General features: G+C 57.4%; 5 protein-coding genes across 5 annotated transcripts; 1 reads left to right on the top strand and 4 right to left on the bottom strand.

Moving 5' to 3' along the window:
• Window positions 1-53: 53 nt before the first annotated feature.
• On the bottom strand, window positions 54-2,813 carry MKK02DRAFT_31993 (uncharacterized protein; the record flags this gene model as incomplete). The annotated part of the gene is made up of 4 exons (XM_053088421.1): window positions 54-1,171; window positions 1,490-1,570; window positions 1,665-1,751; window positions 1,895-2,813. The coding sequence occupies 4 exons, from the start codon at window positions 2,811-2,813 to the stop codon at window positions 54-56; spliced, it is 2,205 nt and encodes a 734-aa protein (XP_052948356.1).
• A 283-nt stretch (window positions 2,814-3,096) lies between these two features.
• MKK02DRAFT_42976 (uncharacterized protein) lies at window positions 3,097-7,005 on the bottom strand (the record flags this gene model as incomplete). The annotated part of the gene is made up of 8 exons (XM_053092224.1): window positions 3,097-3,139; window positions 3,190-4,220; window positions 4,273-5,231; window positions 5,280-5,336; window positions 5,372-5,580; window positions 5,626-6,160; window positions 6,207-6,672; window positions 6,718-7,005. 8 exons carry the CDS (start codon window positions 7,003-7,005, stop codon window positions 3,097-3,099), a joined length of 3,588 nt encoding a protein of 1,195 aa, XP_052948355.1.
• Window positions 7,006-7,440: 435 nt separating this feature from the next.
• On the top strand, window positions 7,441-12,184 carry MKK02DRAFT_31991 (uncharacterized protein; the record flags this gene model as incomplete). The annotated part of the gene is given in 9 exon segments (XM_053088420.1): window positions 7,441-7,769; window positions 7,886-8,042; window positions 8,091-8,148; window positions 8,195-9,767; window positions 9,814-10,033; window positions 10,080-10,149; window positions 10,205-11,649; window positions 11,689-11,782; window positions 11,802-12,184. 9 exon segments carry the CDS (start codon window positions 7,441-7,443, stop codon window positions 12,182-12,184), a joined length of 4,329 nt encoding a protein of 1,442 aa, XP_052948354.1.
• A 327-nt stretch (window positions 12,185-12,511) lies between these two features.
• Window positions 12,512-18,485, bottom strand: MKK02DRAFT_22600 (uncharacterized protein; the record flags this gene model as incomplete). Its single annotated transcript, XM_053086594.1, has 23 exons — window positions 12,512-12,786; window positions 13,023-13,197; window positions 13,247-13,529; window positions 13,576-13,685; window positions 13,736-13,762; window positions 13,814-13,882; window positions 13,930-14,032; window positions 14,081-14,712; window positions 14,763-14,828; window positions 14,874-14,973; window positions 15,022-15,159; window positions 15,209-15,345; window positions 15,396-15,767; window positions 15,810-16,115; window positions 16,155-16,214; window positions 16,261-16,512; window positions 16,557-16,633; window positions 16,681-16,873; window positions 16,919-17,162; window positions 17,212-17,440; window positions 17,490-17,920; window positions 18,070-18,321; window positions 18,370-18,485. 23 exons carry the CDS (start codon window positions 18,483-18,485, stop codon window positions 12,512-12,514), a joined length of 4,647 nt encoding a protein of 1,548 aa, XP_052948353.1.
• A 279-nt stretch (window positions 18,486-18,764) lies between these two features.
• On the bottom strand, window positions 18,765-22,186 carry MKK02DRAFT_22795 (SPOC like C-terminal domain-containing protein; the record flags this gene model as incomplete). The annotated part of the gene is made up of 13 exons (XM_053086627.1): window positions 18,765-18,841; window positions 18,888-18,952; window positions 19,099-19,509; window positions 19,558-19,845; window positions 19,894-20,105; window positions 20,153-20,383; window positions 20,433-21,182; window positions 21,238-21,295; window positions 21,350-21,428; window positions 21,479-21,568; window positions 21,635-21,793; window positions 21,866-21,917; window positions 21,983-22,186. 13 exons carry the CDS (start codon window positions 22,184-22,186, stop codon window positions 18,765-18,767), a joined length of 2,676 nt encoding a protein of 891 aa, XP_052948352.1.
• Window positions 22,187-22,786: the final 600 nt, after the last annotated feature.

Raw genomic sequence — 22,786 nt, 5'->3', positions numbered from 1 at the left:
CTCGCCGCCTCCTCCGACTCGAACTTCCGAGCGAAATCATCGTCCATCTCAAATCATCCCAGAATACTCTCTTCCCGCGCATTGGGACCGATTTCCGTGAGACCGGGTAGCTGAGTCATGATGGCGGAAGCCAGAGTGTCATTCAGAGCCATGAGAGTAGACTTCCGCATGCTTGCTCGAGTTGCAAGATCCTCTGGTTCGTCAAACGTACGAACGATCGACTCTGCAGCATCCGACGAACGCCATTCGCGAGCCACAGTTTCGATGGCCCGCATAACAGGCTCATCGGACTTCTCGTATCCGGTAGGAGCATCCTTGCGCACAAAGACGGTAGCACGGGGGACATGCTTCGTGCCGCCGTCCGAGTTGGAGAGATCCGCCAGCAGCGGGGCAACCGCCACCCATTCGATCCCCGTCGTCTCGGTCACCTCGGCCGGAACCTCGTAGCGAGTAAATTGTCCTTGCCCCTGCAGACCGAGAGACGAAAATCCCATTCCGAGCGGTATCTCGTAGATGCAGCCGGTCGGTACGTTGTCCAGATGGCTTGTGTCGATGATGTTTGCATCAGGCAAAGTGTCCCCAGACGACTCATTGTTCTGTACAAGAGTCCAGCCGCTGTCCCCAAGCTCAGTCCCCTTGATCCGACTGGCCTCATTTGTGAGCGCCGCTCTGACGTCCTTGACAGTGCCACCTTGCTGTATTGTTTTCATGTACTGTAGGTCTGTGGCAGTCTTCGACAGGGGCGGGGGCATGGAGTCGAGGGCTGCGCCGATGGTATCGGAATCTGGGACGGACGAAAAGGTGTAGACCGTCTGCGGGACGATCAAGGGAGAGTAACACAGTGTGGCGGTCTGCCCATCGGGTGTGTATCGACTGGGAATGGCGTAGGCCAAATCATCAAGGACAATGACTGGGTTGGCGGTGGCGTATTGGCCAGTCTCGGGGTGGTAGAACCGTATCTCGTGCGCCGGGTCGAAGCTGCGTATCTTGACAGCGGAGTGTAGCTCCCTGACTGGAACGACGCGGCTGATGACACCGGTAGAGTCGGCGGTGTTGAAGGAGCTTCCGCGAAGAATCACGCTGTCGGGAAATGGCATGGAGCTCGAGATGGCATGCTTGTATGTTCCGTCGCCGTACGAGTAGTCCACGACGTCCTCAGGGAGTGCCGGTTCTGGGATGTGTGAGGAAGATTCGTGAGATTGCATTGTGAGTGTGGAAGAAGAGGGGCGGTGGCAAATTGTCCCCTATCCTAAGCCCAGAATTTATGGAGGCTAGAGTCCGCGGCGCATCGTCCCTCACGGAGCAGGAGCACCGCATGACAGCCATCCTTTCAGTAGATCTCGCTGGCTTGGGGGTCGCCAAGAAGGGATGATTGACTTCGCACGTGTATCAAGCGCTTAGATTGCCGATGGCGGAAACGCCATGTAGTTGTGGGCATCCTTTGAGTGCCAAAGTGGAACAAGGGAGGCACTGTCAAGTGCGGTCTGACCAGTTCGCAAGGCATACAGCACTGTCTGGACCGCCTCGAGGGCTGCGGCGCGCGCGAAGCCGTGGAGAACAATGAAGGACCCTCTCGGTCAGATCTGCCGATCTGCCGGCCCTTGTGGTACGGTACCAATGATTCGAATGGGAGGTACGCGATATCCGCAGTATGTAGGCTATACCTTCCTCTATAAGATGGCATCCTCCTCCGCCACCGCCACAGCTGTCCACTCCAAACCGCTCTCCGGATCCGCCACCGCCCCCACAAGCTCATCCGTCAGATACTGCAGACAAGGCTTGAGCTGGACCCCTTGATACGCATCGCCGCCCGCGATGAACCTTGCCAACCTGCTTCTCACCTGCGGCAGCTACTGCCAATCCCATAACAGCGTATCAATACTGGTCAGTACACCGTCATCCCTCTCCTGGTGACCGCCACTTGTATCCTTGCGGACCAGTATCATCGCCCCGATCTGGTGCCCCAGACTCTCCCGCGTGGTGGTCAGCATCGAAACGATAGCGAGCCACTCGATCCCTGTCTCCTCCCTCGCCGACGCATTCAGCTCGAAGCGGGCAAATTGGCCCCGCCCGGTGATGCCCATACTGGCCCCCTCGGCGCCCCAGGTGGTCTCGTAGACTGAGTACCCAGGTCCGGCGTCAACTACGCGGTAGGTAGTCTGAGCTTCGGGCGGGCAAGGCCTCTGCACCCATCGTCGAGTTGACCCAGTCTTATCAGATCTAGGCTCCACCAGGCCGATTTTGGGGGCAAGGATATCAAGGGCGTGCTGATATCCTGGGACAGTCCGTCCATCAACGTCGGCTTGGACTTGACTCTTCTCACCATGCGTCAGTACACACGTAAAAGCAGGTAAAAGCGGGACCTGTGAGTAATTGACGTTGTCCTGGGTGTCTATGATTGACGCCACTCCGGAAGGCATCACTCGATTGACAGAGCGAATTATGATCGGTGAGCGGCTGGACAGATAGTCGGCCGCCACCTGGTATGTCACCGCATTGACGAAGATGCTTGGCTGGACCCGCACGATCACACCACGAGCACTCGTACCGTCATTGTCGTCGTCGTCGGCGAGTGAGGAGTAGACTTGCTGGCTCGGATCGATGGAGCGAAGTTGAAATGTGGAACTCTTCATTTCGACAGGAGCTACGATTGTCCCGCGCTCATCGGGCGGGAACATCGAGACGCGGAAAAATTGGGGATGATCTTGCTTGCTGATGCCATTGTAGACGGTCGTGCCGTTCGCCTGTACGGTACCGACGATGTGACCCAGTGCTTCGACGTCCATGCTGGAAAGGTCATGGGGAACGGACATGGTGAGAGGCGGTGGCAAAAGCTATAAGCGGAGGTCGAGACGTATCAGCTTTGTAGAAGGCAGGTACCTCGAGACGACAGTCCTTTCTTCGGCTCGATCGCCGATGAGGCCGATATCCTTCTCATCGGCGAGTTCGGGATTTCGAGAAGCACCTGTACCTGTACTGTTTGTCGAGGTCACAAGTGTTGGAGCACTGTCCAAAGGACTGGTTGTAGGCTGTCAGAAAGGAGTCTTCCCAATCAGTCAGCGTGATAAGCATTATTTCATGCAAAATATCTATGATCTATAAGTAAATGGCAGCCGCAAAGATAGCTGGCCGATGATCCCTATCCTTGTCAGCTCTTAGACTCTCAAAGGAAGTAACAAGGAAACTTACGATCGTCCCTCCAACAGTCTCATTCCCGCATCATCAATCGTCCCATAATGCAGGCAAACCACCTCGCCCTGTATATGCCTCCTCGGCGCCTCCTCCTCGACGACCACCGAACGCTCCAGCTCTGGCTCCACCGTCCCGCTGCTCCCCTGATGCCGATGTAGCCAGTTCGGGATCTCGTGGATGAATCGCGTGAACGCATTGCCGGTTCCACCGCCTGGACGCCCGTCCTCTCTCCCCCCTACCCCAGACTGGATCGTCATGGTCCTAGCCCAGTTCCTTGCCCCCAACGCCGGTGCACCAGAGTCCGGCCCTGGCCCTGACCCAGACCCAGACCGGACGCGGTGCATGACCATTCCGTCTTCGTCCGTATGTATCGCCGGGGCAGGCTCGCCCGTCAGGCGTCGAACAGGAGGAGGAGGCAGACTTCGCCCGTTTGTCGCGTTCGCCCCGAAGAGTTGGGCGCGGGCGCTAGGCGCGTCGGGTACAGTCTCCGAGTTGGCGCGTGGTCGCGTCAAGTGATCGTGCCCCGGAGTAGCGTTCGGATCGATAGTGATACGCGGCCGTGCGGGAGAGCCGGACTGGCTCCCGCCAGTCTGGAGCAGGGGATGACGGACGGGCGAGATGGGCGATGAGGAGTTGTGCGTATCGGTAGACATGGGGCGCGTACGGGGATGGACGTGCGAGTCGTGGCTGGGGTGAGGCTTGGGATGGGGGACTTGACCGGTAGGAGTGGCGTTTCCGGAAGTGGGTCGGGAAACACTATCGACAAGCGTACGGTCCGGGGAGATGATGGGCTGTTCCAGACGAGGGAGAAGGGGAGGGGGAGTCATGGATCTGGTGGATGGCGATGGTTCGATAGACATGGTCCGAGTGACTGGGAATTTGCGATGCCGGCCGATGTTGGACAGGACGAGGGTGAGACGGCCGAACCGCGGACGGTCCTGGTACATGTTGACCTCACGTTGAAGTTGATCCGAAGCAGGCTCAGGCAAGTCTGGGATGGGATGCGCTTTCCACAGTACCCGATCACACTAATCCATCAGCTGCAAGTCTCGTAGGAACTAACGGAGACGCGTAGCTCACCCAGCTTGGCACCCTCTGCTTCTTGGACGAATCGTACACGCCCTCCCGCCTATCTTCCCGCATATCCAGCTTCTCACTCTCGTCCGGCGTATCCAACTTCATCGACCGCCCTGATAAAGTCCGCTTCAAGCTGAAAGCTCGCTGCGGCCGCTGAGGCGAGCCGAAAGACGACGCCATACTCGGTCGACGGGCGATCCCGAGCCGTTCCGCATCCGGGCTCTTTGCCTCGATGGGCGAGAGCAGTGCCGAGTCCGCCAGGCCGAATGGCCGGAATCCGGAGGGCAATTCGGGCGAAGTCTCGCGCTCGCGGGTGGATGTAAAGGAGGAGAGCGATGTCCGGCGGCTAGCCTGATCAAACTCCATCGACGGCTTTTTAGAAATACTCTGCGACCGAGCAGGACGTTTGGGGATGGATGGAGAGGGAGAGAGGTGTGTTTTGATCTTGACGAGCTGGACGAGTTTCCTCGTCTTTTCCTTCAGTTTGACATCGAGCGGCCGGTGTGAATTCATCATGCTGTTGAGCTCAGCCTGGCTGATCTCCGCCGGACTCCGGAAGGAGTTGCTCCGGCCGATGTGCGAGTCCGCAGTGGCGTTCGAGACGGACCGGACGGAGCGGGACGACTCGAAGGACTGGCGAGAGAGATCCGGTGATCTACAGTCATCGCTGATACGCGATCGAGCATCGTCAAAGTCCTCCCCGTCCGCCTCGGGAACGTGGTCGAGGACTTTTGGCGTCGCCATACCCGATCCAGGTTCCGCCTGCCGAGGCTTGGTGACCGAGTTGCGTCGACGAAGCGAGCGGCGGAGGTCCTTGTTGGTCGATTTTACCGATTTCCACACATCGTACTTGAATGTAGGGGGAAAGTCGATGATGCCCTCCTCGAAGCCGATAAAGGGGTTGGTGGCGGGATCCATCATGGCATTCCGGAGCTGATCCCATGTGAGGGCTTCGGCATATTCTGCAGCACTGAGTTCGGCGATCCGTTCTTAGAGATTAGTAAGCTTACTCTTTTGCTCGACAAGCCATTCTGCGTGCAAGCGAGCGACATCAAGTCGGAAGTTCACTATAAGTCAGCTCATGTCAGACTCCGGGACTCACAATCGCCACACCAAAACACTGAGTCAAATCTGTCCGTCAAATCCTTCTCATTCGCCCGAGGATCGTCTTTTGGCAAGAAGCAGTCCAAGTTGAGCTCCGACTTGATCTTGGCGATGTTCGCCATCCGAGCTTGATTGCGGCCAGTATGTGCGGCGAGATGAGAATTGACGAATAGTAAACGGTGATCGGCGATCTTCAAGCTGATTCCACTGTACCGTCAGCTATGCACCGTAATACCAGATATAGCAACTCACATCCCGCCCTTATTACCCAGTCTGCCACCTGCCAGCCCCGCAGTGACAAAGTCCTTATCCACCCCTTCGACAAGGTGCCGACAATCCTTGTGCACATACACCGAGAGATACATCCCCATAAGCCTCTGCTTTGTGAGATGGGTGTAGCATTTGGAACCCTCCATCGCCTTGGGCGGCTCGTCCGTTGGAATGATGATCTCCGGTCGAGCCGCACGTCGGAGGTCTGAGGCCATTCGAGCGATGGGAGGTGGGACGGGAAGCTGGAATGACGCCTCCATTTCCGAAGCGCTCGAGTCGCTGTCCGATAGAGATTGGGACGAAGTGAAGGAGGAGGGAGACCGAGCGAGAGGGGACCGCGAGTGGAGGATGGATGTTGTTGTAGACTGGACGGACGTTGAGATGGCCATCGGAGCAGAGGCCGAGCGTTGCATGGATGGCGGGTCGACACCAAGAAGGTTCGAGGTAGGTTGGGGTGCGGCAGTAGGGTCGGCCGAGCGAGCCTTTTCGGTTTTCTGGACCGTCCCGCAGAGCCAGTCTTCGACGGTCAGCTAAGCAGCTATCGCGAGTATGACATAGCTCACCATCCAGCATACTGCTCCACCCCTTGGCGACCGGCTGATGTATGTGCCCATGCCGGTGCAGAGTTGGCGTACTCCCCAGGGTAGGCGTGGTCGCTCTTGACCCCTCTGCCGATTCCGCTGATCCCTCCCCTTCCTCTCCAGGAGTCATATACGACGGACGACCATCCTGCGTGCTGTCCGAGCTCTCGTCCAGCTCTTCCTCCTTGGCCTCTTTGCCCTTTTGCTCCTCCTTCTCCCTCTCTTTCCCCTTTCTGTGATGATGCAGTCCATGCAGCTTCATTCCCTTCATCAGACCGCCGCCTATTCCCCTCGGTGCGCCAGACTCTGTCGGGCATTCTTGGCCGGCCACAACGATGATATGGTATGGGTGGATGTCCTCGACCGGGACGATAGGCAGGCCATCGCGGATCTCGAGAGGCGAATATTCGGGTACTTCGCCAAGAAGGACGGAAAGATCTCCTTTTGGCTAACAGATCAGCACAAGGAGTCAGTCGGGCGGAGCGCAGCTTACAATGGCATCTCCCATGTTCCAAGTGACCAGCCTGATCACCAGCGCATTTCTATCCGGCACCACTTTCGGCGGGGGCGTAGGCAGTGTTGGCACCGTCATCGCCCTGAATATCTCCCGGTCCCCAGGTACATCCACGCTTGGTCGTCGAGATCGCGATGGTCCCGCCTCCCCATTGTTGCCGGACGAAAAGAGAGCATGTAGGCGGTTGAGCACATTCGGAGGGGTATTGTGGGTCGTGAACTCTGGGTGGCCACGAACGTGCGCTGTAGAGATGACAGGGGAGCTCATAGCGGTGGTCGTGAGATCTAAGAGGCATCAGTGATATGTAAGATGGTGCATAGCTAGGTGGGGACTGACCGTTTCAGTGTTAGGACAGTTTCAGAGAGAAGGGGCCATGGCTGCCAGGGGGGCTGAGAATGCCAGCCTCGTTCAGAGGCGCCTCCACCTCCTTCGTCAGATTTTCGGCGCTAGCTCTGAGACATGCGCGATGGCACTGTGTCGCCTCTGCGAGCTCTCGACTCCTTGTGTAGGTAATTATATGCTATGAGACTGAAGGAATAGGAGAAAGAGAAGCGAGGAGCTGCTCGAGGCTGCTTGCTTGTTTGGCTCGAGCCCCTTTGGCGGAGTAAAGTTTCCCCGCCCACTAAAGTCGACTCTCCGCGCATCAGAACAGCTATCAGAACCCATCTCTCCATCTATTTTCCCTTCAGCCCCTTACTCAGCATGTCCTTGACGCGTAGGGAGTGGCACGCGAGCAAGGTGCAGGACAGAGCTCCTCTCTGGCCAACCACTCGGCCAGCGGAAGGCTACGAGTATCCAGAATGGGCGTATTCTATCAAAGATCGCAAGCCCACTCGACTCGTCAAAGTGCTGGCGGCCGACCTTGACAACATCGACAAGAAGCGGAAACCTATCAACCTTCCCGAGCTGGAGCACTTGTCCTTCGCTATGGCATACGCGTTGGACATGACACCTGTCAGCGCGAGCCGCGAGCTCCTCCTGCTGGACTCGCAATCAGACGCGATCTTCCGGCTCGACTGTCAGCTGTATCAGTGAGTTCCGTATCTCAAGTGCATGATTGCCGGATTGGCTGACTAGCTAGGCGCGAGAGGCTCAGCTGCAGCGGCTGCGTCAATAACAAACTACCGCGGCCATGCCTGACAGTCAGCTGGACGGGACCCAACCCGGTAACGGGACTTTATCCTCAACGCGACGCGAGGGGCGTCGCGCTGGACATCACGCAGGACTCGTGCTGGGACTGTCTCATAGACGGGAAGAAGTGCGATAAGGTGGGATTGATCTTGGAGGGACCGCTCGCCAACAAGGTAAGTCCAATCTCTATTTCCGGGTTACAGACTTGACTGATGTCCAAGTATGATCCCCTCAGCAGGCGGACTCCGCGCTCAATCAATGACATGCTAGGTCTACCGAGTGAGCTGGATCTTTCGATGAGCTTTAAGCCAAGCTTATGACATAGCCAACTTTTCGGTCTTCACTACTGCCATGCAGAAAGCACGCCTGGAAGGTGCCTCGCCAAACCAGAAGAAACGCAAAGCCGGGCCCAGCGATGCCCGACCCGGCGACCGGAAGAGCTTCAGGATAAGCGTCAAGCGGGAACGAACATCCTCCTCCGCCGAGTCCACTCCTCCTCCTGCGGACACCCTCACCGGGTCCAGCTCCGCTGCTTTGGAGGAGCAAGTCGAGCCCGCCGCTCCTGAGGCCGCCTCTGAGCGGATCCTACTTCGGATAGCGGCGGGACATCGAGGGACGCCGGAAACTTCGTCGACCATGACGCCCGAATCGGACGAATCGGATTTCGAACAGGAGAAACGCGAAAAGGAGGCTGTCCGAACCGCTATCGAGGCTCTCGCCGGCGGGGCACCGGACCGAACGGCCCCTGCGGCAGAGTCACCTGCGGTCATCAAGCCCGTGCCCATCGCCCGGCCAGCTATCACTTCCCAGCATGTACGCACTGCTCAGCCTGTACCCAGGCAGCTGTCCGCACTTGCTTCCCAAACCGCGCCTTCTGCCCAGCCCGCCCCCATCGCCCGACTTGCTTCCACTGCCCTCCCCACGCCTGCTGCTCAGCGTGCACATGCTGCAGTATCCACATCTGCTCCACACCCAACTCCTGCTCGACAACCTGTACCTGCTCCACAGCCCGCATCTGCTGCCCAGGCTGTATCCGCCGCCCAAGCTGGATCCGCTCCCCACCCTCCGCCTGCCGCTCAGCATGTGGCTGCTCCACAACCCGCATCTGTCCCCCAAACAGTATCTGCTCTACAGCCAGCTGCACTGGCCGTCCGACCCGCGCCCCTCGCTCAGCCCGTACCCGCCGCCCAACTTGCGTCCGCTCCCAACCCCTCGCCTGCTTCTCACCAGGCACCTGCTCCACAAACGACAGCTGCCCCATCACCCGCACCTTCTGTCCAGCCTGCACCTCCCGCCGCGCCATCCTCGACCCTTCCAGCTGTTGCCAACATCGACGCAGTATCAGGCACCGCCAACCTACCGGCGCAGCAGACCGTCACGGTCACCGAACCTACAGCCCTGGCAGGACCCATCGTACCGAGCGCTCCCGCAGCCGCCGCTTCCGCCGGATTGTCCCAGCCCTCTCCAGCGGTCATCACAGCGGCGGATCCAGCCAACCACCATCCCTCTCCTGTTTTGATGACCTCGCAATCCACTCCACAAACACCTACGGTCGTCGTCCCCACCGGTGCTCCCATCACCACGGCACCAGCCTTACCCCAAATCCCAGCTCCTCCAGCCACCTCCTCTGGCACCGCGTCCGATTATGACCTCACTACCGATATCGTCCACAAGCACGCCTCGATCTACATGAAAGGCATCACCGTCCCGGGTCACCAATATCAATTCCAGCCTGCGTGTGACGTCCCCCAGTTCCAGTGGCCCGGCAAGGCGGAGGCTTTGGGTCTGGAGCGATGGGTACCCGAACCGAGTCAATCCATTGAGCCGTACGTGGCGGGTCTGACGAGATTGAAGGGAGTAAAGGGGAACGCACCTGTCTGGAACGCATTTATGTACACGTGAGTTGAGCGTATTGGCTGTATGAGAGTTCAGCTGATAAAGCAGACACAAAGACGCCCAGTGCAGCGCATGCAAGGCGGCGGGACACCCCTGCGTATTCTCTAACTGGATAACGCCTCCTCCTCCCTCTTATGGCGTACCGACCGGTATGCATCCATGCCTCGACGCGTGCCTGCACTGCAGAGCGGTAGTCCCCAAGCCGGGAGAGCGAGTTTTGAAGTGTACGGCTGGCGGGCGGATCATGTCCGGACCGGATATTGGCAAGGTTCGCTATGCTCTTTTGCTCGGCGGGCATATGGCTAACTTTGCAGAAAGTCATTTTCGACAAGGCAAAACTTCGGCATGTCGAGAAGTTCTGCCAGGATGTCGACAGGGCCCGAAGTGAGTCCTCAAGTCCTCATGCCTTTCTTCTTGTGGGGCTACGCTGAAGATCTAGTCTGGACAATGGGAATGACATCTGCCAGAGTACCCCGTGATCGGACAAAAGAGTACAACAAAGCCCGAGCGAACATGTCGTCCCAGCAGTCCAACGCGGAAGCAGGCCCCTCGACCCCTCAGACCAAGGTGGAGAGGATCGCGACGCCCCACTCTCAGACCATTGCGTCCGGTCCGGCCATCCTACCAATCCCCACCCCTTCATCCGCATCTGCTGGCCCGGCTATAGGCATGGCACCGTCTACACAGGCCACACCCAATGCAGCGCACCCGCTGGACCTAGCGGCATTTGCTGCATCAGTGCAGGCGGCCCAGGACCACACGGCGCATACATCTTCGGTCGCCGTTCAACCTGGTCTTTCCCCAGCCGCCCCGCCGCCTTACTACATGCCAAGGCTTCGCTCCCCTCCCCACCCTCTCTCATTGTCCTTCTCTACCCTTATCACCCCTCGCCTCGCTCGGGAGAATGTCTCTATCCCATCAGCATCGCCCGCTGTGCCAGCAACCGCATCTGCAGAAGGCGAAAAGGCTTCAACAAATACAACTCCCCAGCCTCCACCGAGCACCAGTCCAGTAGCGGTCGCAACGCCCGCGATTACGTCCAGCATCGACACTCCGGCGGAGACTACCGGCGGACTGGCGGCTCCTCCGCCTCCCTCGCTGGGTCCAGCGGTCCCTCCGCCTGCGAGCGATTCGACCGAGACCACCTCGATGCCTGCAGACGCGGCTGTAGGCATGACAGTGCTCGTTCCAGCTTTGCCTCAGACCGAGGAAAAGGCGACAGCTGTGTCAGAAGCGGCAGTGGAGGCGGAGGTTCCAAAGGAGGAGACTGTGGAGGTGTCGATGGGATCAGCGGCAGCTATCGTTCCTTCCGGTGTCCCACAAGAATTGGCAGGGCCCGTCGGATCGACCGGTCATAGCGATCCCCTCGATCGCCTTGATCCTAGGCTTCGCGCCGATCCTATCGGCCCCATCGACCCAAATGACCATATCACGCTCCTCTGGCGCCGGTCCGCCGATGGCTATCGCGCATCATACGAAGCTGCTGTCCTCCGCGTTGACGACCTCAGCCGGCGGAACCAGCAGCTCCAATTCGAGCTGGACCGGCTCAAGGCCGCCCCCAATGCTGAGCTCGCCAAGGCGCAAGAACGCATCGCCATGCTCGAGCGGATAGCGGACCCCGCGGTGGTGCATCGGATAGCGACTGCCAAGCTGGAGGCGGTAGCGCAGAGGGAGCAGGCGGTGGCGCAGAGGCATCAGGCAATGAGGGAGTTGGCGGCTGCGCAGGCTCAGGTGGAGAAGATGGAGGTGGACTTGAAGGCGCTAAGGGAGCAGGCGAGTCGGGAGGCATTCATGCGGGAAGAGGTGGAGGCGAAGGAGAGGTTGGCCCAGGCGAGGATCATCGAGTTGAGGATGGAGTTGCAGGCGGAGGGAAAAAGATTTTCGGTATCATTTGTGAACACAAGGTCAAGTTGCATTGTGTAGATCACTCTGACTTGGGGGCATCAGGCTTGGCCTGGTCATCTGTTTGCGGCCAATGTGCGAGGCTATGAATTATGGGCGTTCTCGCCCCGCTCTAGTCCTGCACTGTCCTGCAGCAGCCGAGTTTGAGCACATTTGCGGAACTCGCCTCCTCATTCCTCATTTCGCCCCTTCCTCCTCGACCCTCTGTACTTCACTTTCCAACATGTTCGCTCCCCCAAAAGCCGACATACCAGCCTCACGGCTGATGTTCATCGCCGTCGCATTTTTCGCCATGCTACCCATACTCGGCGTCATGGCGGCATCGATTATTTTATGCCCTGTCGGTGTCGCGTCAACATTCCCCCACGTCGCCGACCCCTCGCTGGCCGGCAGGAGTGGCCTGGCCAGCATGTGCTCGCAACACCATTATATCTACCTCTTGCCGCTTATGGTCCCTATCACGGCGTGGTTTGCGATCGCAAATTGGGTCGGATGGGAATACTTTCGATATGCCTGATCTGGAAAAGGGTAGCAAGCAGCCCGTCGTCGAATCGCACACCGACACATGACGTCTCGGGCACCTCTCTCAGCGAAGGCCGTCGACAGGGCCGGGGCCCTTTCCTGGTAGTACCGAGGCTATTACAAGGGGTTAGAAGAGGCCAGAGGGTCGTCGCATTAATTTGATGGCGAGGCTCAAAAGATTGGATTGAGCCGGCTTACCAGTGAGTTGTACACTAAGATAGGACGGACTGGATGTGTCTGAGCTTGGTGGACTTGCAGGCGAGATACATCGCTGAAAGTCATAGCCTTTCCGAATCGGACCAGACAGCCAATCATTCATTATCTATAGCTCGTCCGCTATTCTATGGCCATCCTCCCCTCCATCATCCGGCTTCACCGCCTTCCCATCCCCTTCATCAGCCCCTCCAACCCCTCCTCCGGTCACTACCACCACCTTCTCGGCCGCTAGATCATCCACACTCGTCGCCAATACCCCTTCTTCCTCCGACAGCTTCGCCGCGAACCTAGCAATCTCCTGGTCATACGTATCCCACTCGGGGATCTGGCGAGCGCGGACGAGCTTGGGCTCTTTGGTCATGGGATTTTGGCAGAGATCGACTGGAGGTGTCAGTCGAGGACACGGCGGAGGGAACACGATGGAAGAGGGCATAGGAAGAAGGGGAATGCGGTGCTCGTAAGGGAGGAGGGAAGGGCCGGGCACGGGAAGGGATGTTCAATGTGGTGGAGGGGAGGGAAGACGATAGCGGAAGTGAGGGAGGATACGGAGATCGACAAGAAAGGGCGTAAAGCCAAGTACTGCGCTGGAGGATGTATGTTAGTGGAAAGGGACGTACTGGTCTTTGCCGTTTCCAAGCTCTCGTCGCTGCACCACGTCTGACACCACAGCCAGTCCTGATCCAGGGTGAATATCGGGATCTGGTCCTGCATTGAATTCGGCAAATCCTGGTCGAGGTTTGCGAGCGAGTTGGGGTCAGCCGAGAGAGCGTGGTACTGCCCACGAAGTCGGTCCTATACGATCAGCTGATTCCCTCAATGTGTTGAGATCTACCGAGCTCACCCCTGTCGCCAACTGACGGAACCGTTTCAGATCGACCACGTAGAGCGCGGAGATGTGGTACGGCCTCCCCCGGAGCGCCTCCTTCCAGTATCCCGTCTTCCAGAACCTGAACCCCTCCATCTCTTCTCGCGAGTTCCCCATCGGCGCCATCCCATACACGTGGCCGTGCAGATCGACATCAATGAGCTCCTTCATATCCGTCCGGACGATCTGGTCGGCATCGACAAAGATGACCTTGTCGAGGTCCATCGGGAAGAGCACATCGAGGAAGAGGATCTTGTAACTGGCATATGAGCTATGCAGACGTCGAGCTGCGCGGGACAACTCACGCCCAGATGATGCGCTGCTTCTCGGTTTGCGCGCGGAGCCAATGCGGCCACTTGTACGTAACGAGCTCGTACTGGAAACCATACTCTTTGGCCATGTGAGGAATGAAGGCCTGGGGAAGTCAGCTAGACCGCGATGAGCCGGAATCAGGTGTAAGCTCACCAAGAACGAAGGTGAAAGGAAATTCTCCTATGTCATATTAGCTAACAATCGCCTTTCCAAGCACAGCTGTCAGCTCACGATGAACCAGAATTTTACGGTGCTATCAGTATGTTTGAGCACGCTGAGTATCATGATCGACGCGAAGCGCTGAATGAGTCAGCTTCGGCTCGGCACCTTCCATTATTCGAGCTCACCTCATAGAGCAAACCTGAAGCGACCGTGAAGATATTAATGTCCGCATGACGCGTCTTGGTCGGTACGACGTCTGTCGGTTTGATCCCAACAAAAGACTTGACCCTGCTATATCAGCTTCTCTCCCACGCACTTCAGTCAAAGGAAACTGACCTGCTAAACACCCCCTCGAGAGCAGTAGGCGGCCTCGGCACCGATTGCTGCAGTACATCCGCCTTCTCCATTCCCTCCTTCCTACCAAATCTCGGCAATATCGTAACCCCATCAAAGCTGATCAGGCTAACGCTCGTCCCCGTCTCGTTCACACGCAGACTGTCCCACCCTTCTCCACCGACACTTTCCATCTCGTATACCTCTCTTCCGCGTCCGGGTCGGATCGAGAGATCGTAGATACCGGGCGTGACCTTGAACTGCAAGTATCCGACATTGGCCATGACGAGGGTGTCGCTAGCGACTTCCGATACTTGGCCGGCTTTGGTGAGCTGGAGTTGGAGACCGCGGGGCGGGACGCTCTGGCCCTCGCGGGCATGACCTTCGACCAGGAGCTGCTTGAGCTGGAATCGGACATGTACAGGATCTTGGATCGAGCCGAGGACAAGGTTGTCGAGGTCGTATGGGGAGGACTTTGGGCTGGTGATCCATGCGGGAGGGGTGTTGAGGCCGAGGGTGAGGATAGGCTCGCCAGGAAGATCGTTGAAGACCAGAGGGGCGGCGTTAGATGTCCCGGCTGTGTCAAAGATGGGCTTGGAGGCTATGCTCGTGCGGTAGAATCGTTTGAGAGATACCTGAGGAGTCAGCTCTCGATCGGAAGGGCGCTCCACAAACGGCAGCTCACTTCTGTCACGTCTGTGGTTGGCTCGAGGTACACAGTCAAGGCCACATTCTCGATTTCGCTGATGCTCTATTGCATCAGCTTCATCCTCCGAGTCTGGGCGGCTATACTGACCTTGAGTACAGACGTCCACTCCTGCGCTGACTGCGATACCGGGTCGAGCACCGCCGCAATATGGATGAGAGCATTATCTTTGCTTCCAACATGGAATGATCTGACCAAGTCAGCTCAGCATTGAGTCTTCCGCAGTCACAATACTCACAGGTCCCCATCGTCAAGCTTTTCGTATAGCCTGTTCCGGGATAAACGAGTCGGCTCAAAGATGCCCTCAGCTTCGGCAGGCTTGTACGCGCTGGCCAAGACCGACGAGGCGCGCGAGATGAGGTGGCCAAGAGTAGGACTGAGGTGTCAGCTCGAGCGTAGAGCCAATTCTGCATCGCGGAGCTCACCGATTGAACTTGGACATGTCGTCGTACATTGTCTTGACGAGATCGATGACTGGTCGAACGCGTTTCCGGTGCTCGTACACCTCCAGCACGTCAAAGTCGCCTGCGGGGAAGTTCGCCTCAATGAGGGGCCCGATGAGCTGTATTGTGAGCTCCTGGCTGTGGCATCGAAAGATACGGTTAAGCTCACCCGACCGTTGACCAAAAGATGCGGCCGCCCATCCCTCAGACCCAACTTGTCCGCAATCTCAGTGCCGATAGACCAGAACTTTGCAGCAGCCGCTTCATCCGCCACATCCCATCCGCGCGAGGTAAAGGCATGCAGCGGGCTTCCCGGCGGGAGAGAACCGCCCTCGCTCCAAGCTTTCCAGGTCCCATCAAGGTTGTCCGTGACTGTATCGAGCTCGTTCAGAAGGGTGAGGAGGTGGCCGGGTTCCGTCATGCTGAGACCGGAAATTGAGAAGAGGTGGAAGAGAAGTGTAGAGAAGCGTTCACCCGAGGCGCTTGACGAAGGGGTAGGGACGTGTACGAAGCCGATGCGAGAGGAGCACTCATCAGTCTGCTCGTCAGCTTTGTTTTTCCCTTTGACGATCGTCCAGCTGACCTGTAGGTGCCTCAAAGCATCCTTCGCTACCCGCCTCCCCTCCGCCGAGTCCAGATCTCCGACCACCCACATGGTTATCGGCGTACCTCGTGTCGCGTCGTTCGAATACACAAAGTCCGAGGCGATCTTGCCGGGCAGCGAAGTCGAGTCGATGCTGAAGATGTCGAGCAGGTTGAAGATTCGGAGCTTACTATCCGCCTGGTTGGGAATCACCATCTTGCTTCGCCTAGTAGGGACCGAGGGGAGGTCGTAGAAAAAGGTGGAAACGTCGGTGGGGATTATGCCGACCGCGAGCTGAATAGTCAGCTCATGCATGGACAGCGGTAGGCAAAACGGCTAGCTCACCTGTTCCTGGAGGAAACGAAGTTGATTCGTGAGCTCAGACTGGACCATAGCTGTCCAGTGCTAGCTTGTCAGCTGGGATCCACCCGAAAGACAGGGCGAGACTCACTCCTCCGAAAGCAAAGTATTTCCCGTTGATGAACATGTGCCCCTGCGCCGACTCCTCCTTCGTGGCGAGCAGTCGAGAGGTGTATGACTCATGCATCCGGAGATAATGCTGATCGAGCGGCTGGGAGAGGACTTGGTCGAACGGCAAAGGCGACTTCTTGCTGGTCGCCGCAGCTCGCTCATAGGCGTTCCTGACGAGCTCGAGGTTGACGGTAGCTGGTAACAGAGGCGACATTGGTGTCTGAGCGACAACCTGCAATGTTAGCTTCAGAAGCCTAACCTGGGGGGAGATTGTACCTCTTGGAACATCTCGCGAGTGGCTCCTCTACCCAGCACTTTCAAACTGTACTGGTAGATCCTAGCCATTTTGTGTGCTACAACAGTCAGCTTAGTTCCGGTGAGCGAACTCTTCTCAGCTCACATAGGTCATCCTCGGCAGGGTTGAACATCGGCACGACTCCAAATCGAATAGGTACCCCACGCTGGATCATGGTGGCAACAGCCGACGTGATAGTATCGAGTGACATAGCCTGCGCCAGATCGAGGACCAGCACGATATTGTACAAGTTTTGGCGGAGGGTATGAAGTTGACCGGGGTATAGCGGCCTCATGAGCTATACTATGAGCTTACAAGTCCGAAGCGGGCCAGGAAAGCTTACCCCTTGAAGAGAGTCCGGCCATGACTTGTACCGCTTATCCTTCTCAATATCGTTCCACCATGTAAGGACCTCCCCACCTTCAATCCGGTCGCTGGCATCCACGATCCCCTCGCCGACATCCTCCTCAGTCTGCGCCTGTCCGATGAGGGGGTCCGAGATGAGCTCGAAAGCCTGCTGAGGGGTAAAGCCGAGTTCGATGAGGGAGAGCATGAGGTGTCGTTCTTCTCGTACAGTCTTGAGGAGGCTGGAGAGTCAGCTATCACCCGGCCGTATGGGGGCGAGGACAAGCTTACGAGAAAGCATTGAGACTGTCTGTACTGATGACCTTTCCATTGATGAAGACAGCTGTCTCTGCTGCACCTCTTATAGCCAGCTTCTCGACCTTCTGGCTGATGTCGTCGGGAATGGCGACTTTTCGAGCGATAGCAGCTGAGTATTTGGGAAAGTCCTGAGAGAGGCTGATGAGCGCGTCGAGCGGGTTCGAGGACGCCATGATCAGGGATGCGGCTTGAACACTGATATCTAAAGAGTCAGCTAGCGGTCTGGATATTCCCCGTAACAAATAACTCACTGGCTAGCTCAGTTGGACGAAGCGGAGCAGACAGCTCTGACCAGGGGTCTGTCCCAAGGATGGTAGCGAATGGCCCTTTCGCGCTTCCCAGCTCCCCAGCTGAGCTCAGCGGCTCCTGTGCCAGCCCTGCCGACGATCCAGACGTCGCTCGGTCGTCTACGACGAGGTAATCTGTCCGCTTGAGTGCGAGCTCGACGCCGTAGCCGGACATAGCGGTCTTTCGGCCTGCTTGTCGATCTGTTCCTCTGCTGGACGGCTTGTAGCGAACGATATACCGGAAGGATGGGTCGGCGCAAGCATGCTTGTCCAGGTAGTCGAGAAGCTCGGGAGCTGTAGAGGAGGCGGGGTCGAAGTAGAGCACAGCGGAGGGCTGGGCGGTATCTGCCAATCTTGGCGATATGTGGTCAAAGGACAGAGTCTGTATCGGTGTACTGCTACACATCAGTATAGCTCCCAGCCGAAGTTGAGCCAGACGAACGTTTGTCCTCTGTTACTGCCTATGCCCGCCCCCAATCCCCCGACCTCACAGAACCCCTTTCCTTTCCACTCGACCCAGCTCCCACACCCTTCCACCCCTAACCTCTCCTCATTCACACTGCTCTCATACCAGCTATAGTACGCCTCTATCTTCGGCACAGCCGTATGCAGACCCAGCGCATACTGCAACGTCGACAGCGCCGACGGAAACTTCAGGACGTTATGGGATTCGATCAATTCGAGCGCGGTTGAAAGGGTCGACGAGTCGGTGGAGTCGACAAAGGAGGGTAGGTGGGAGGTGAGGAGATGGAGGGAGGAAAAGTAGGCTTTTGGGTCCTCATCATAGACTGTCTCTCTGCGCCGTTAGCTTGCTCACCAGGATGGAATGCCGAAGGTAGCTGACAATATTTCGAGGAGAAGTGGAGGTGCAGGCCAGCTCGTCTCCAGGGCGATACTGAGCGGTGGGGTCGCTATACACCGCGAAGCCGCCAAAGCTGCGGCTACCAGTAGCCACCTCATACCGTATCAGTAACGCTGATGTACGAGTATAAGAGGGATAGAGGCGATGTAGACGCGCTGCTATAGCTTTGGTCAAGCTCGAGACCTTCGCTCGGAGACCCCACATTCCACGCAGGTCCGTGCGATACAAACGCAGGCTAGGGACTTGAGCTGGAGACGCTGAAGCTGGCGAGGCACAGGCAAACTGGAGGAGAGGCGAGCCACGCCCTACTAGTAGCAGCTAAGATGCACATGTAGGTCGAAGCAATTACACAGATCCCCATGGCCGAACCCCAAGACTCAGTCCTCCCCGGTTAGCGCCGCCTCTTCCTCCTCAGGCGTGATATGGGCCACATCGTTGCCTGCCTCTTCGACAGCTACACACCATCAACGCTATCCTGATTCAAGGAGATGGTAGCTCACCCTTCCAAAAGTCCTTATGCTTGAAATTTGAGTCCTTGACGAACTTTTCCAGTTCCTCGATATACCTATACCCATCAGCTTCTGCTGGGCAATACTGCCCGAAGAGCGGTGGATGGTGGGTCGGGTGGCCAGATCAATGAGATAAGGGAGGCGGAGAGGTACTGAGATGGGGACGAAGATAGCCGGGGAACGTCAGACTTGAGGGGCTTACGCGTTATAAGTCTCCACCTCCTCATACACCAGCGCCGTCTCCCGCATCGCCTTCAGACACTCCACGGCGAGCGGGAACGCCTGCTTCGAGAAGCTCGCCTCTACATTCTCTTTGACGACCGCCCCAAGATCCTGGATCGCTTTCCGGAACACGTCCCCTTCGCCATTGACAAGCCGGGTAAAGTCGTCCAGTGGGTTCTCATTTCTGATCAGCCTGCCTCGCTTCGGTTTCGCCGGGGTCGTTTTTGGTTTCTGCGAGATTTGGGCGGATTCCATGTCCTCGTCTTCACCGGCGGCCGGCGCGGCGCCTTTTTGAGGCGTAGAGGGGTCGGCTTTGCCCTTGCCTTTCTGTGCTGAAGGCCCGGCGTCGTTCGCTTCGCCATCATCGTCAAAGAGGTCGTCGATATCAATACTGAATCATCAGCTCAGTCTCTCGAGGGCCATGCAAAGACGAGCTCACTATCCCTCATCCTCCCTCAATCCCTCCTTGGCCCGCTTCGCGGCCCTAACCTTCGCAGGCACCTTCTTGACCCCCAAGCTCTCCTTCAATCTCCCAACCACGCCCTCGGCCTTCCCTACCAGTGCCTGCGGGGGCTGAAAGTACTTTGTCAATTCCGGATGAGGCGGGCCAAGGGGATCCGCATCGAGATCGTAGGTGAGCGAGGCGTGGAAAATGGCTTCTTTGATTCGGTGGATGGCGGGGTTGTATGACTGGATGGCTTCGTACCATGGCGCTGGGAAGTTGTCCCTGTGCAGTCAGCTTAGTGTTACCATCAACCACAGATGCAAAGCTCACTCTTCTTCCATATCCACATCCTCGCCTTCCTGCTTCACTTTCATCCCCCCCGCATACTCGTCCAAATCCATCGCCGCCACAAACTGATCCATCAACTCGCACTGCTCTTCCGTAGGCAAGAGCGGGTGCTCCTTCAACACCTTGCCCGAGGCAGTCTTGTACGTCTCCAGCGAAGGGAACCAGAAGTTGTGCTCATCCTCCGCAAATGGCAACTACTCGATCAGCATTCTTTCCCTATCATCAGGTGAGGTCAACTAACCTTGATCCAAAACATAAAGTCCAGCCTTTTCCCGGCGTCCGGAAAGTCCTGCTCGGGCACGCAGATCCCAATGACCGGCTCGGACTGGTCCTTGATGACCCACCGGACGACCGCTACCATCTCTCGCAGGACCAGAGCGGTGACGAGGGATGAGAATTGGACTTGACCCTTGGGGTTGCCTAGGTCTGGCCAGACGAAGCGGACTTCGCCCATCAGGTGATGTCTTTTGAGCTGAGCTGTAAGCTATCTGTCCATCAAACAACGGCACTTCTCAACTTACGTTGGCCCGCGGGAAGAAACCCAACACCTCAATGCCCTTCTTCGTGTTCAACGGCTCGAACGTATCCGCCTCCATCGGTACCCAGGTCGAACCAAACCTCCACGCCTTGACGATATCCTCCTTTGCGACCGACTCTTCCTCTTCTTCCTCCGGCTCTGGCTTTTCTTCTGCCTCCTCCTCTGCGGCTTCTACCTCATCTGGACTCCCCCTTCTCTGCGCCGCGGCCGCCTGACTCGGCATCCTCTGACTCGACTGCGCCTGCGATGCCTCCGCAGCCAACGCAGCCGGATCGGGCTTCTTGACGACATATGTCGAGTACGCCTTGACATCCGACGAGATCATAGCTGCCAGATCCGCTTGCCCATCCCCGGTCCGACCCTGGCCAAAGCTCGACAGTAGCTGACTCGACAAAGAAGCATCGCCTACGCGCGCTTTGGGGAGGAGAGGCGCTTGGAGGTCCATGGCGGGTTTCCAAGCCTTACTAAGGGTCGGTGGTCGAGCGCGCATGGTCGCTTTACTGTATTTGACGGGGATGGAGATCGCTTCTTCGGGATTGATATCGGGAGATCCGATGAAGAGGTCGATTCCGGCCAAAGTACCGTTCACGGCGATAGGTTTGGGGAGGCGGGCGCGGGTGAGCTCGGTCTCGAAGGTGCCGATTTCGGGGAGGAGCTCTTCCGAGGTGGTAGTCTTGCTGACTTCTTCGTGGAGGAGTTTGGTGAACGTTCGCCAGAACTTCTCGGAGAGCCGCTGGATGATCAGCTTGGTCCCCTCACCCGTCACTGAGGGAAAGCTACTAGCTTACCTTTGGCTTGCTCTTGCTCTTGTCAACGCTATTTTCAGGCGCATCGAACCCGACTCCCCTAAGCCATCAGCTGGAGCCGCACATGTCACAGTGCACACGACAGCTAACTCACAGTACAGTAAGCTTCACCCCCAACTGCTCAAATCGAGCCATACATTCCTCGTACTCGCCCTGCTCGAACTCGCTTTCGCCTAATTATCAGCTTTGCGCACAATATCTCCTGGCAGATGAAGTAGCTTACCATCCGTAAGAAGCACCACTTCCAAAGACCAGCTCTTGGTATGTTTATGAACATGTATCATATCCAGCGCGACCATCAAAGCCGAGACCGCTGTACCGGATCAGCTATCTTCTCCGCTCCTGTTGTCAAAAAGCTGTGATGCAGAAGCTAGCTCACGGTTTCCCTCGACATCCCCTAGTTGAAGATTCATCACCTCTTCCACAGTCTTGGGCTTGGCAGTCTGTATAGCCACATCGCATGACACGTTGGCATAAGGTGGATCTTCCTCGTCCGGGTTGGCTTTGATGTATGCTTGATTGGCCTGGTTGTTCGTCCCTGATCATCAGCATCAGCCGTAACTATACTGCTCTAGCGAGGCTTCGACTGTGAGGATCAGAGCCGACTCACGTCCGCCAAAGCTCAGGATACCCGCAACTTCCGTCTTCCTCCCACTCGATATCTATCCACATCAGCTCCTGCTCCTAGCCGACGTCTTCAAAGATGTCCACAGTAAAGCGAGCTTACCTTTGGCTCCAGCACCCTCGCCACATACTCCTGTACAAGGCCCAATTTGGTCTTCCTCCCCTTAGCCTTGTCCTTGCCATTCCCACCCCCCTCCCCGGCCTCGGCATCATCCCTCTTGTCCGGGTCTACCCCTTCATCGCCCATCGAAGGAGAAACATCGATGGCAAATACGACAACGGTGTATCCTGCGCGGTCCGAGGGCATCGTGTCTTGGATCAGGCGGGCCCAAGGTGTGTGGTAGAAGGATGATGGGTGGAAGGGGAGGTTGTGGACGTGCGAAGTGGAGGGTCGAGCGGAGTCACGTCAACATTCCTCGAGGCCACCGTGGGAAAGCTTATCCCTCCTCTTCTACCTCTACTGTCACGCTCAGAGTTTCCCCAGCGACCAATGGCCAGTGACGGAGCGCTGCAGTGCACAGTGGAAGAGCCGTACATACGAAGAGCAGTCATGACTAGAACTAAACAGAAGATCATCTATCCACACCACCAGCCCTTCTAATCCGACCCACTCCCCGACCCCCTCCTCCCTCCGCGGTCACCCCCATGCTTCTTCTTCTTGTCCTTCTTGTACTTCTTCCCCTCGTCCCCACTATCACTATCACTCCCCTTCTTCTTATCCTCCCTGTACCCCCCGTACTGCTTCCCCATCTTCTCCCTCTCCTTGCGCTCCTTCTTCTCCCGCTTCCTGCCCTCATCTTCCGACCCTGACGAATCGTCCTTCTTCTTGTTCTGTCGCCCATGCTCCCCATGTCCAGCTCCCGAATGACCATACTCTTCCTGTCGAGCCAAACCACCCTCCGCCTGC

The sequence above is a fragment of the Dioszegia hungarica genome (assembly GCF_025882075.1).
Source record: "Dioszegia hungarica strain PDD-24b-2 chromosome Unknown MKK02contig_6, whole genome shotgun sequence".
Classification (NCBI taxonomy): Eukaryota; Fungi; Basidiomycota; class Tremellomycetes; order Tremellales; family Bulleribasidiaceae; genus Dioszegia; species Dioszegia hungarica.
This window is presented reverse-complemented; position numbering and strand designations above follow the sequence as displayed.